Below are 15,223 nucleotides of genomic sequence, written 5' to 3'. Positions count from 1 at the left end.
GCCTTGTTATGTTTTGTTTTTTCAGCACAAACCGAGCAAAAGAAACGTATAGTTAATAAACTCAAGCGGTACACAACAGTGTGAGCTACTGTATGATTTGAAAAGCACTGCAAAATTATTGTTCAAAACGCAAAACAGGCCCAGGAGTGTATGAATGCAGAGCTATAGTCACCAAAACATTGATAACTTGACATCCTTAAACTCTGAGATCCTATGTAGTATAAATGTGCAAACAAATTAGAAATCAGTTCATCCTAGCCTGAGAAAAGGCAGAGAGTGTTTTATGGTCTCACTGCCTAACCCTACATTTTACTTGTGTGACATCACACTAGTCAAAATGTAGGGGTTAGGATTAACAGGACAGCTGGGCCAAGAGAAGACTGAGGGAAGAAAACCCTCATTCATTATATTATAATAGCAATTTTATTATGATAGAACACCGGTTCCGTATGGGTAAAGTATTCCTGTACTGTCTCTTAATCCCAAATGATGTTACAATAAGATCCTATGTCGTAAAAGAAAACAAATTGTGTTATTGATTATTTAATGCAAAAATAGGGATCATTCAAGTCAACATTTGGCTTCCACTGTCAATGTGGACAGGGCAAATTGTGCATTTGTATTCTTACAAAAACATGCATCACACTGACTATCCCATGGTAAGTGCACTTTTACATATGATCAAAGTATTACATTTATCAAACCTCACAAAACATTTGCAGCTTCCTTTCCATCATGCATTCTCCTCTTATTTAAAGAAAATAACCAACTAAAAATAGAGGTTTAAAAATATATAACATAATAATAGTTATACCTCCTCAAGTGCTCTGTGTCATAATAAATTAAGCCCACTATATTATGAAAAACTAAAGTCAAATTATATTTGTAAACAAACATTTTTTTTAATTATTTGCCATGCTTTATTCCAGTGTCCTTTTGTGCAGAAGTATTCATCTCAGATGTAAACATTTCCTCCACCCTCAACAAAACCAAACGGATATGAAATTGCATTACTATAATATAGGTAAAAAAATCCTTCACATTGAAGGCTTGACAGTGCATGAAAAGTATCAGGGCGTAATGTCTTAATGCAGTCTAGTATCTATAATTGCATACTGCTAGCTGTAGTTTGGTCTGGCTATGCAAGACTAAGTTAAACAGACAGGATTATAATTGTTCAGTGATATTGAGTTGGGGAAATGGGGAATTGCATTTAAAAAATTATTACACAGTATGTGCAGTGTGTTAGCTTCAGTAGAAATGGAAGAAAAATGCAAAACTATGCAAATTGAAAGTCCTTCCCCATCCCTATTCATTCAAACTAGTCATGACATGTCCCTGTGTTTGTCCCTAGTCCAGCCAGTGCATCAACCCTCAACATTTGCAGCCAGAATCTTCCCTACTGTTAAATCTATCCACATATTGTACATTATAATTATTAATAATCTCAGTTAAAGGTGCACTATGTAACTTTTTTCACTGAATATTTTCTAAGATATATTCTCATAACGAAATGAACAAACTTTCTTTCTCAACAGGAAAATTGGATCCCTCTCTGAAGTTAGAAAGCTTCCTGAAATGTTGCTGTTCTTGTTTACAGCAGCAGGGCCCACAGTTGTGTTTACAAACATATTCAAGTCTTACGTTTGGTTTAAGGTGCCTCAAAATAACTTTATATGTATGATGATAAAATTATTCAATACTAAGGATGACATGTTGGGAAAATATGTGTTTTAAACTAACTGCAGGCTCTGCAAATGTGAACAAATTCACCTCCACTAAAACTGCATAGTGCACCTTTAAAGTCCTACACCCCATATCCTTTATAAACTAGTTGAGACTGTTGCTGTGCTTGCCGTTTGTTTGGTCAGTGCATCAACCCCCAACATTTGCAGCCAGAATATCCCCTCTGCTGTTAAATGTATCCACATATGGACATTATAATAAGTATTAATAATCCCCGCACACTCAGTTAAATAGCCTAGCATTACACCCTCTCAGATTGGGGATCTCTGTTCAAACTGGCTGTGAGAGAAGGTAGTCCTGTTGATTCTGCTCAGTGGATGACTAGCGTCCATCATCTCTTGAGTCGGGTACGCGCCTTCTCCAGTTTGCTGCTGCGTCTGCCTCCCCCAATTGTTGCATCTTGAAATAAGGAAAACCCCTCCGACCAGCATCAGAGCAAAGGATATCCACCCCACGTACAGAGCGGGTCCCCAGTCCCTCCTCATCTGCACAGCGCCCGCCAGTGGCTGCCCGGTGTGGTGACACGTCCAGGCTGTGGGCACTAGCAGCAGGATGCCAGCCAACACAAAGAGAGACCCAGAAAAGGCTTTGACCTGGCCGCGCAGGGGGAACCATACCGCCCCCACTGTCCCGATAACAACACCGAAAGCCCCGGCTCCTATCGCTGACGTAATGAGGGCTCTCCACGTGCGGAAGCTTCCAGAGAGGGACAGCAGGTACTGGTAGAACGAGCAGTGGAGGCTGCCGTCGTGGGCCAAGTCCCAGTGGTCCCACTCCAGCCACACGCCGTCCCAGTAGGCAGGCAGAGAGGCCGTGGTGTTGTTCAAAGTGCCGCTCACCTTCCACAGGGCCAGGCAGCGGGTCAGGATGGCACACAGCCACCCGGTGAAGGCCAGACCGAGGGCAGCGAGCTCCAGCTGCCTCTCCATGACTTTAACACCCCGGGCCCGGGCTCTAGCTGGCTGCCTCGCTCCTCCTCTCTTCTACCGCAGGCCGCACGCACTGACTAACCAGAAACAGCTGGCAGCTGCACTGGGAGTGGGGTGTTTTTTCAACGTGTGTGTGCATGAGCAAGGCAAATACATTTTTTGTGTGGGTGTGAGTGTTAGGGAGAAAGAGAGAGAGAGAGCGAGTGTGTGTGAGTGTGAGAGAGAGAGAGAAAACCCGTTCTTTGGTATTTATGGGGAAGAAAAGGGCTGGCTGGGCGGAGGAGGGAAATCCCTCTGTTTGCTCTGCCATGGTTTCAAAACAATCCCTATCTCCCGGCCTCTGTGTGTGTGTGTGTGTGTGTGTGTGTGTGTGTGTGTGTGTGTGTGTGTGTGTGTGTGTGTGTGTGTGTGTGTGTGTGTGTGTGTGTGTGTGTGTGTGTGTGTGTGTGTGTGTGTGTGTGTGTGTGCGTGCGTGCGTGCGTGCGTGCGTGCGTGCGTGCGTGCGTGCGTCTCTGTGCGGAGAAACAACACAAAGGTTCCAGTGTGCTCGGAATTTTTCCAGCCACTGACTGGGTCATCATGTTTCTGATGAGAGAACTTGATTTAAAGACCCATGAGTTCTCACTGATATTGTGGATTCGTTTGCACACGGTAGCTGACTTTCCTTTGTGGAGCTACTGGCTAGGAGAGAACAATTATGACCTAATGGAAACTGATTCAAATATAACACTTTTCTCACTGAAAATGTAGCCTATACTTATCTCTGCAAATGTACTTACACTCAACTGACGCGTGTTCACAATACACAATGTTTATTTTGAATTCTAAGAGCACGAGCACTCACGCTTTTGGCATGGCAAACGTTTGTTTTCTGTTAATAATTTCACTAAATTGGTGACAAAAACACGATTCATCTAATTGCCTGGTTAAAAAAAGGCATTCACATTCAGCTACATGGCTACACATCAGTTCTCTGACTTTCTGCAGTATGAATAAATATGCAAATATTTGGTCAAGAGTATTACAGTAAAGATGGTAATAGGCGAAATATACAGACACAAACATACAAGCTTTAGTAAATGTACACACCTAAATGTACATGTTGGACTCTATCTTTATTGATAATTTCATGAAAGAAGAAATATTATGGCAACAATAGATGAAAAAAAAAATCTCAAAATTGACCACTGCTTGAAAAAACAACATTTGACTGCATTGTCTCACCTTGCCCATGTTATGTTTTCCATTATCTTTATATAGTGTGTATATGTACTGTATATTTAAAAGTCCAATTGCATTATATCACCCAATCCAATACATTAATCCTAAAGTGGTCAAAAAGTGGCTTGTTTGTTATAGTTTTCACCCCTTTAAAAACACAAACTGATCTGAGTTCAATCCTCACACATAGTTCTTGACGGCGTAGCTGCTGCGTGTGTGTGTGGGCGTCCTGGCCCGTGTGTACCCGCTGGAGGGGAACCTTTTAGCCCTTTGCTGCTGCGGTGGTGGGCAGCTTGTGCACAGGATGGCTCCTCCGCAAAACAGCAGCCCGGATGTCACAAAGCCTACGTAGATGGCTGCTCCGAGCTCCCTCTTCAGCACCTCCGGCACGCGTGGGTTGTGGAAGTCCCTTATAACTGTATTGGCCGTCCATGATACCGCCACCATAGCGGTGAGGGCTGCCAGACAGAAAATAGCCCCCGAACTCACCACCACCCTCGCCTTGATTATTTGGTGATCCAGGCAGTTTGTGCAGCGCGCTCCCAAGATGAATATAAGGAATCCCAGGCAGCCCAAGACCAAGCTGATGCATATAAGGCCCCTGGCGGCTTGTAGGTCCGGCGACAGGTCCAGGAGAGCGTCGTAAAGCTTACACTGCATCTGTCCAGTGTATTCGCTCACACAGGTCATCCACAGACCCTCCCAGAACACCTGCATGACCACCAGGTGTGTGCCGATGAAAGCGGTGACCTTCCACATGGGCAGAGCGCAGATTAGGATGGTCCCAGCCAGGCCCACCATGGACAGGCTTATACCCAGCTCCTGGAGAGCCATGCGGGGAGGGGGGTGATGTAAGCTGTCTGTCTCACACACCTGGAGAAACACACAGGGAGGAGAGGGAGACATGTTTTTGTTTATTGTTCTGAATGGACACATGTAAGCTTTATTTTATCACAGCCTGACATATTGCTGGCTATTTGCTCCGTTATATTAAAGGTGGAGTCAGTGATTATTGAGAATGCTTGTGGGGGGGGGGGGGTGGCGGGGGGCGTGCCTTAGGCTGTCGCACACACCTTGAGAAACACAGAGGGAGAAGGGGGACATAAAATGTTTTTTATATTCAGAATGGACAGTATCCTGATATAGTGCTGGTCATTTGTGCCATAATAAATACATTTGATTTATTAAAGGTGGAGTCAGTGATCCATTGCTAGAAAACCCCTACAATTCTATCTAATGACATCATGGCACCACATCTTACTAACAGTCAACAACGTTTATCATCACAGGCAAGGGCGTAGGATTATATAGGGACGGTAGGGTCCCGACCCTACCAAAATCCAGCCTCACTGTGTAGTCCCTACCAATAATACACCCGCTGCCCGTATTGTTTAGGCAATAATTATAGTACACAAAGGGTTAAAAATCAGTCTCTGCTAGAAGTCCCGCCTCTAAACAACTATCGCGCTTTGATTGGCTGTAGCGGTTTCCCGCAAACCTATATTCAACCTGATTGGCCGTCCCCGCTGTCACTCCATCTGCTTGTTTAAATTTAAAAAAAAAGCTACCGGCAACTTGCTAGTCCCAGACAGGAGGAGCAACAGGACGCCTCAGTGCATAGCTAATATCTGCATCTGCGAGTGTAAGTTCTGCCTTCGGTCACGTCAGCGAGACGGATTTTAATATCAGTGATGTCATTTGCAGTAACACTTATATTTGTGTGTGTTTAATGCTTGTGCGTGCGCGCGCGCTGTGCGTGTGTGTGTGTGTGTGTGCGTGCGTGCGTGCGTGCGTGTGTGTGTGTGTGTGTGTGTGTGTGTGTGTGTGTGTAGGATGTTGAAGAAACGAAAACTGGACATAAGAGACTTCTTTAGAAGTCAACGTGTAAGTTAACTAAAAGGTTATATATTTTAGAGCCATAACAATACTGATATTGATTATTAGTCAGCATAGGCTATAATGCCAAAGAGATCCACATTTTAAGGTATAGGCCTACCATTATTTTCGCGTTTTATTTGTGTGGAAAGGGAGCAATGGTTTAAAAAATGTTTTGGGGATAAATAAACATTAATTAAATTTAATAACCTTTATTTTCCTTCAAGGTTTCCCTCTCATTTACAGTAACAACAAGCACATTGCAGATGCTCATGTGATTTTATACATATATATATTTTGGGGGAATAAAACATAATAATTGTGTGAACATTTTGTCTACCCATGTATGTACCCGAATATATCTGTTCATATGTCATGCATCAACATACTTCTGTCAGGTGACAGACAGTGGACAGATAGAGGAGGAGAGACTGGAGGAGATAGAGGAGGAGAGACTGGAGGAGATAGAGGAGGAGAGGATAGAGAAGGAGAGACTGGAGGAGAGGATAGAGAAGGAGAGACTGGAGGAGAGGATAGAGAAGGAGACAGAGGAGGAGATGCTGTAGAAGATGAAGGAGAGGCTAGAGAAGGAGAGGCTGGAGGAGATGGAAGAGAGGCTGGAAATTCACAGGTGAGGTTGTTGTTGATGTTGTTTACAGTTGCACCAGAGTAAAGTTGAAAACTCTTCTAAGTTGACTCATTTTCTTTCATTAGTTGCTTTAACCTATAACATTACAGAATGCATATTCTCTTTTGATATTCAGATATGCATTATAAACATGTTAATTAAGCCGATTTATTGATTTTTTTTTCAATTATCATTGCGAATACAAAAAAAACCTATCAACTTTAGGAAGCACTTTCATATCCCACGGACCCCACCAATGTCCAAATCAAACCTACTCCCTTGATCACAGGGACCGTTTATCTGTCTTTCTATCATTCGTTATTAAAGGTATAGTCAATGAATCTTGAGAACGCTTGTCGACAAAATAACTTTTTGTCGAAATCTGCGAATGTCCCCTCATGATCCTCTTCCTGACCGTACTGTGAGGGCGCTGAAAAATAAAAATCCAGTGTCCATGGCCTAGGCTCTGTACACTTGTATGTAAACAAATGGTAGCTATGTAAAAATGGTCCCACCGTAGCTAGAGCCATGCAAACACTGGATTTGTTTTCAGTGCACACACAGTTTACAGACTACAACAAGCATTCTCCAGAATTGCCGACTCTACCTTTAATAAAGAATTAAAGGAAGACAGATAAAGGGTAACGGTGCAGATAAACGTTGTTGACTGTTAGAAGATGTGATGCCATGATGTCGTTAGATAGAAAATAGGTGTTTTCTAGCAATGGAGGCAATAGGCCACTAGGGCGCAGTATGTCACACAGGACTAGTCTCGCACAGCCAGACAAACACCATGACAAGGTTTATTTTGCATTCAATTACACAGAGAGTACATTAGGTATGAAGCCATTCAATTATGATAACTTGATGCGACAAATTCAGGTGAAGAATATGGGATTGAGAAGGAGTAGGCTCTTTCCAAATAAAATCAAAAATAACCAGAAATAACATCTCTTATTATAATCAATTTTTTTATGTCATCTTTAAACTATTTATGTCATCTTTATACTATCACTGACCAATATGTGAGTGTTTTATAAGGACTAAACCATCAAGTTACATGTTTCAATTGGAAATGTATCTTGAATTCAAAAAGCATGGTATTATTCTAATACATGTTCAAACCTTAAACCTGCAGTGTGTAGAATTTTGGATTTTATTTCCTAGCAGATTTTGTAGGAAGTAATTATAATATCCATATGTGCATTTAATTTAGTGCATGAAAAAAAAATTTGAATTATTTTTTTTCCCCTTAGAAAGGGTCTCATATATGTCCATATTTCTGCATATTTTGGACCCAGGCCTAGTGCTGCCATCTTGAAAGTGTCATAGTTGGAATGTCATCAGGTGCATTGTTTAAAATGTAGAATTGTTCTTGTCCTTGAAGGCCACTGTAGTTTCTGTTATTTTTCAAAAGGGTTGGGGTTACCCAGGGAGTGTTGCATTTTACAACTTTGTAGAACTTTCTTGATGATGTCATATTACACACTGCACCTTTAAGGGACAGGGATGTTTTGAGAAAAGGAGAAAACTTCCATTATCAATGACTTTATCAGTATTATTTCAAATTCGTCATAAATGTATCTTAATCTAGCATTGTATGTTATGTGATGGCAATAGGTCATTCAAATGCCTTTTTGTTTTCACAATAAACAACACAATAAAAGGATGGGGAATACAGTAAAAATCTGACCTCTTCGCCTGAACTAGTCTAAACATTAGTGTTTCATTAACACCTGAAAGTTGTGTGTCTGTGAGATATTTCCCTTTTAAAGAAACACTGTTCACCTTTTTTATACTCATCATCAACATTTATTTTTTTAATCTCTGCTCAGAATACAGAACGTTTTTGCGGGAATTAAAAAAAAACTTGAAAAGCAAAATACTGTGGAATCTCAGTTTTCTGACCCAACCCTTCCCCTCTGATCTGCAGCCTGATAACAGTCAGAATACACACCACCCTCCCTTTAGATTGGCCAGACTGTGAACTGACAACATCAACACTTCCTAACTGAATCAATTGAAATCCAAATATTTGAGATTCTCAGTTGAACAGATATATGAGATTCTTGGGTGGGGAAAAAAAAGTAAAAAGTAAAAGTAAGTGAAGAAGTTTTGCCATCTTGAAATAACTCTGTTTTAATTACCTGAACTAATTCCCTCCCCCAGGTATTTATGTAGCAAGCGTTTACAGTCATGATTGAAACTTCTAAAAGCAGGTCACTCTTTACTAAACAGCTCATCCGACTGGATTGAAAGTCCCTGTGTCACCATGTTTGGCCCCTTGATAGTCAACTCTGGTAAATAGTACCTGACAAACCGGTTCTCTTAGTGTTTGGTTTTAAATAACCACAGGTGCATTTTTCAAACCCATAAACTAAGAAGAATGACAAGACGAGAGAGAAAAGCTCTCACTGAAAGTAGGACGTTTATTTTGAAAAAAAAAAACAATATCGAAGGACAAAAATACATGATTAATAGTGCGATGACAAAAAACTAAAATATTTGAACTGAAGCCAACCACTTTCCCAACACACAGAGTTTTTAAAATTCAAAATATCCCCATAAACATGTTCATAACCAAGAGTAACAATAACAATTTTCCAAGCAATTCTTCATTTATCCAAAGTGTGATAAAGTGCATATTATATCCTTCATTGGGAGTTGTCTGTGTGTTGTATGTCCTTTTTGTTCTCTGATGTTTCACAGCAACCGATTCAACTTCAAATTTCCTTTCCTTCTCGTAGACAAAAAACAATCATCACTCAATCACTTCAAATATATGTCTTTGACCCTGTGGATCTGAACGAAGCCTCGTTGCCATATCCTGTCGACTTGTTCAGGAGGTATCCCCCGGGCTGGTTGTTGTCATCCTCTTTGTCGGGACAGTTGGCACACAAGAGCCCTCCTCCCAACAGCAGCAGTGCCCCGGCGCCCCATCCGATATACAGAGACGCCCCTATCTCTCGTTTCTGAGCGGACACCAGAATCGGGTTGTAGAAGTCCTGTATGATCACACTGGCTGTCCACGAGACTGGGATAAGGCACAGGAGCCCGCTGATGATAAGAATGACGCCTGCTGCTATGGAAGCCCTCGCCTTGGCCCTCTTATCTTCAATAAAGTTGGTGCACTTTCCTCCGGCGAAAGCTACTAGCAGACCCACAATGCCCGCAAGGATGGAGACTATCATGAGTGCCCGGGCCCCTTGGAGGTCGCCGCTTAGAGCCAACATGGAGTCGTACACCTTGCATTGCATCTGTCCCGTGCTCTGAACCACGCAGGTCATCCACAGGCCCTCCCAGAAGGTCTGCGAGGTCACTATGTTGCTGCCGATGAAGGCCGAGACCCGCCACATGGGCGCGCCGCACACAATGATCACCCCTAACCAGCCGATAATGGCCAGGACGACGCCCGCCATCTGCATACCCATGGAAGCCATGGTTGTGCTGTTGTTGCTCCGTTGAGTGTTGTCTTCGAGAATATTTTCAAGAGTATGCTCGGGTGTATAGAATGTGAGAGAGTGAGACCGAAGAATGGGAGGTGGTTGAGAAAGCGGCCGAGCTATTAAGTGCACAATCGCAGCAGGCCATGCCAAAAGAATACCAGCCACACAAGATTCTTTGGTGTGTAAAGGACAATGACGGATTATTATTTCTTCTGGATGGTGACATGGGTTGTGTTTCATTAGGTTTTTGTTCAGAACTCTTAACAAGGAAAGGATGTATACCATGTGACAGAAACTTCAAAGAAAGTTGGCAGTAATAGTGTTTGAGAGTGACACAAGAGTTGCCCGAAAGAAAGGCCGCATTGAGAATTGAAAGAGGTAAACAGTGATTTGTCTCCACACACACACATACAGAGAGAGAGAGAGAGAGAAAGAGAGAAAGAGAGAGAGATAGAGAGATAGAGAGAGAGACGGAGAGAGAGAGAAAGAGAGAAAGAGAGAGAGAGAGACAGAGATAGAGACAGAGAGAGAGAGAGAAAGAGAGACAGAGACATGCTCAAATGCCCCTCTGAAGTGAACAATGTGCTACAAAGGATCATGTATCATTCTCATTTGTAACTATGGTAGAAAAAGAAGTAGTGAAGTCAAATGACAGGTTACATAAAATGGTTTGAGTAAAGATTTAAAAAAAAAGTAGTTTACTTGAGTTGGCCCCACTGCACCCTCCCCCTGTGCACACCACTGGTTTGGAATGATTTGAAATTAAACAATGCCAGAGAATATCTAAAATGTATTTAATTATCATGGGGAAAGCAAAAGATAAAATAAAGAGAAAGGTCAAATGCAATAACAGTACTTCAGCTAATTTAAAAAACTAGATTATTTTAGAATATCCTGAGATTATTTAAGAAAAATCCTCCTTCTGCCATATTGTGTTTGGAGGGATTTGTCCGGATTACTGTAAAAGAATCAGACTGTTGTTCTCTGCCGGCTGTTGTGACTTCAGACACAATGTTACAGAATAAACATGTGTCTCTTCTCACGTGGGTCTGTAGGCTATAAGGAGCTTCAGTATTTATGAGGAGTATTGGGGAGATATTTCATAACACCTTTACGTCGTAGGTGATTCATTTAGTTTCACTGTAAATCCAATAAACAATTTGCATTATTTTAGTTTTAGATTACGATTTGCAGGTCAAATTTCTGACGTATCCTTACATGCTTAAAAAGGAAATAAAGAAAATAAATTTATAAAAAGCTGAAGAAAACTTAATGATACAACTATATGATTTCGGATCCAAATATTGTATATTAATTGAAAAAGTGGAAAAAGACTTTGAATTTCAATGATTCATTTAGTGAGACAGATTTGTTCAGTCATTGCTCAGTTTGCGGTAAACTCGCTCCACATGTCAGACGTCAGTGAGTCGTGAAGCACAAGCATCAACCCCTAACAGGTTCAGGTGGATTCTCTCTGAGCAGGAATGTGAAACTTGAAATTTTTTTTAGCAACACCACAGGGTGTGTTCAGCGAAACATCCTGCGATACTGTGCTGCAGCTGACATCATGTTTGTAATGACTGAGGTCTCTTCAGAACATTGGAGAAAAATAAAGGTTATTTCCTGGTTTATAATACAGTGGGGATTTACAAGTTTTTAAGTAAATAAGTCTTTCAGATCTCTCTTTTCAGCTCTTTTTAAAAAACATATAGAAGATTTGTATGATGAAATCCAATTGTACGACATCATTTTTCTGTGCCATCCAAAAAAGGTTGGAAAAACAAATGTTTTTTTAATGACAAGATTTGATTAGGTTTAGTCACAAACAGGATAGATAGATAGATAGATAGATAGATAGATAGATAGATAGATAGATAGATAGATAGATAGATAGATAGATAGATAGATAGATAGATAGATAGATAGATAGATAGATAGATAGATAGATAGATAGATAGATAGATAGATAGATAGATAGATAGATAGATAGATAGATAGATAGATCTCGGCGTACGCCAGGCCATTGTTGATAAATGCGGCGGCTGAAAAGAATTGTTATTTGAATATCACGGCTCTATATTTTCTCAGTTTAGAGGCCTCGCCCAGAGGTTTTACGACATGGATATGCACATTACGGCAAAGAAGAGGAACTTCTTGGGAATAAAAATTGACAGAATAACAGCGAAAGTTGAAAAAAAGAGTTTCATTTCGGAGCATTACAAGCGGCATCAAAGAACGACAGAAGGCAGCAGTTAGGAAATAACTGCTGCGGTCAACAGTGTTGGTGTTGACAAACGATCGCCAGCTGAGGATTTTGCATTTGAGGTTTACATCAGTAGGCTACTATCGCTCAAATGCTATAAAACAGCACATTGGCCTGCCGCCTACAATTATATGTCGCCATTTCTTTACATAGGCTAGATGAATAAAAAGTGGTCTGACTCAAAAATCGCCACTAAAAAAGTGTGTTGCTGCTCTGAAATGCAACACCAACTGGAGGTGTGGGCATAATATAGGCTAAGTGGTAGAGGAGAAAAAGACGCACCAACTGTCCGATAATGGTCCCCATGAAAGAAATACACGTCTGCAGAGATTTGAATGATTAGAATGTATTGGCCCTTTTAGATAGCACTACTCAAAAGGGTTTTAAAAACCAAAAATAACACATTTTGCGTTTTACTGTATGACAGCATGCGCCCGGCCGTCAGCTGCACAAGCCGACCCGGCAACGATCAGCTGTGACCCGGCAACGATCGTCCTGCTCCACCAGCAGATCGGAAAAACAAGCCGAAACGTGCCGGTTAATGGTGGAAATAAATCGCTCACTTAAGCGATCAATGACACATTAAAAGAGGAACTAACATCTCAAAAGTGCATCAAATAAATACAATGTTAAGCTGAATGTTCATGAAGAGCAGCGTAGGCTACTACTTGCATAGCCTACATATTTAATACTTAGGCTAACATTTTGAATGAATGCAGCCCCCGTGCCTCAGTGTCCCCCCAGCTGCTCCAAGTCGGAGATAACATCCCTTACGCAGTCCCATGCACCACTCCTAAGAGGCCGGTGTGTGCACTATTGAATCAGTGCTCCTACTCAGTTTGACACCATAACCTGCACATTTTTAAATGATTAATATCTTTATTTTCGGTCTGAGCAAACACTGCATTTGTATTATCTTCTAATAATTGTCCAACAAAGTCATCGGCTATCCGGCACAGCCTGCACTGCGAGTCCATGCTGTTCACAAACTTGCGTATACGAGCTGAGAGCTGGCGTGGGATTTGAGCGTACCCTACGCTCACGTCCAAATTGATAAATGCCGAGGTTTGCGTGGACATGTGCGTACACCCACTTTTCTGGTCTACGCACGGTTGATAATTGAGGGCCACTGACTCTACTCTTTTACTCTACACCTACTCTATTCTACATCTACTCTACATCTACTTTACCCTACTCTATAACCCTTAAAATATGACTTAGGCAATTATGCTATTAGGCTAACGAAAAGTAGATGTAGAGTAGAGTAGAGTAGATGTAGAATAGATTAGATGTAGAGTAAAAGTAGAGTAGAGTAAATATGATTTAGGCAATTATGCTATGAGGCTAACGATAAACAGTTTACTCTTGACTGATTGATCGATGGTCACAGTAATAACCACTTGTCACATGAACATAAACTTCTGTCGGAACTGAAACTTACAATTTGAAGTCTGGTATTTGTTTAGAGTATATGAAAAAATGTCAAGCTGTCAGCTGTCTCAGAAAAGAAGAAGTTGTGGTGCAGTCCGTAACTACCAATAATTATTATTCTTGGTACTGAGGTAAAAAGAGAAAGGATGTTAAGTGGATTGGGAAAAATGTAAGTCCAATATTAACTACTGTTTGATTTTTGCCAGACACCACAGTGTCCAGGTAAGAAATTATTCAGAATTTTTGAAATAATGAAATTATGCAATACATTTGAGACCCATATTTAAATATTTTATAAGTTCATCATACACCATTGTGTTTTGGTCTGAGAGACAGAAACACAGAAGGGAAGTGAGAAAGTACCCAGACATTGTATCGGTTTTGATCTTGTGACTTTTGTGTATATTCCTGGTATTAGTTAACAAATTTGAAGATCAATAGAAACCTCATGAGTCAGTCCTCAGACGTCTTAGTCAATGTTTAATTTCAGCGCCAGCCAGTGTGCAGACGTGAATTATCCACACACACACACACACACACACACACACACACACACACACACACACACACACACAGAAATAAATAAATAAATAAAAACTTCAGCGTCCAAGTATTTACTAAATGTGTCTGTATTCATGTCAACACGACAAGATAAAGAGTATGAACAAATGTAAAGCTGTCAGCTGTCTCAAAAAAGAAGAAGTTGTGGTGCAGTCCGTAACTACCAATAATTGTTATTCTTTGTACTGACTGAGGTACAAAGAGAAATAATGTTAAGTAGATTGGGAAGTCTGAATCCACTGTTGTTAACTATTGTTTGAATGACTTTTGCCCCACAGAGTCCAGGTAGGGAAATTATTTAGAATGTTTGAAATAAAGAAAATATGCAATACATTTGAGACCCATATTTACAGTAAATGTTCATCATAAACCAGTGTGTTTGGGTCTGAGAGACAGAAACACAGAAGGGAAGTGAGAAAGTACCCAGACATTTTATCGGCTTTGATCTTGTGATTTTTGTGTTTATTCCGTGTATTCGTAGACAAAAACTAAATTGAAGATTAATAGAAACCTCATGTGTCAGTCGTCTTAGTCAATGTTTAATTTTAGCGGCAGTGTGCAGACGTGAATTATCCACACACACACACACACACACACACACACACACACACACACACACACACACACATAAATAAATTAGAACATCCAAGTATTACTAAATGCGTCTGTATTCATGTCAACACAAGATGACCTGAGCCCTTTTCTCTAAAGCAGAAACATGTGTTGTACAGTACTAGTCTGTCTGAAAAAGATTTGTATTAATATTTTTTAAGGTGTTGCCTGATTACATTTTAAAATGTTCCTCAATGTTACTCTGTTTTGTGTGTTTACAACTTAACCAAATACTATTTCATGCTGCTTGGGTAAATGGCAGAGGCCTCTGGCTCTTTATACGGGATGAAACTGACATGGTTAGATAAAGCTTTGGCCCTCAACACTGTAAAACTGGTTGAACTAGTTTAACGTCTGCTGAATGTTTTTGAATGTTGTCTGTTGTTGCCTCTTTGTGCTCAGTTAAACTTTATAGTGAGTGTGTGTCTTTGAATGCTTAACCATGAGAGTTTAATTCTCCCTAAGAAGACTTTATAAAAATGAATGCAGTCAGTCAGACACCTGCAGCTCT

The 15,223-nt window shown here is 40.8% G+C and overlaps 3 protein-coding genes across 3 annotated transcripts; all 3 read right to left on the bottom strand.

Moving 5' to 3' along the window:
• Nucleotides 1-559: 559 nt before the first annotated feature.
• LOC307271356 (claudin-4-like) lies at nt 560-2,807 on the bottom strand. Its single transcript, XM_080053777.1, has one exon. It carries the CDS (start codon nt 2,673-2,675, stop codon nt 1,998-2,000), a length of 678 nt encoding a protein of 225 aa, XP_079909903.1. The 5' UTR covers nt 2,676-2,807; the 3' UTR covers nt 560-1,997.
• A 1,269-nt stretch (nt 2,808-4,076) lies between these two features.
• Nucleotides 4,077-4,730, bottom strand: cldnj (claudin j; the record flags this gene model as incomplete). The annotated part of the gene is made up of 1 exon (XM_080053576.1): nt 4,077-4,730. The coding sequence occupies one exon, from the start codon at nt 4,728-4,730 to the stop codon at nt 4,077-4,079; it is 654 nt and encodes a 217-aa protein (XP_079909702.1).
• A 4,078-nt stretch (nt 4,731-8,808) lies between these two features.
• Nucleotides 8,809-10,005, bottom strand: LOC307271185 (claudin-4-like). The gene has a single exon (XM_080053575.1). It carries the CDS (start codon nt 9,837-9,839, stop codon nt 9,174-9,176), a length of 666 nt encoding a protein of 221 aa, XP_079909701.1. The 5' UTR covers nt 9,840-10,005; the 3' UTR covers nt 8,809-9,173.
• Between the last annotated feature and the right edge of the window lie 5,218 nt (nt 10,006-15,223).

Source organism: Ammodytes marinus, assembly GCF_949987685.1.
Source record: "Ammodytes marinus genome assembly, chromosome: 3".
Lineage (NCBI taxonomy): Eukaryota > Metazoa > Chordata > Actinopteri > Uranoscopiformes > Ammodytidae > Ammodytes > Ammodytes marinus.
Note: the sequence above shows the minus strand (reverse complement) of the source record. Positions and strands in the feature narration are given on the sequence as shown.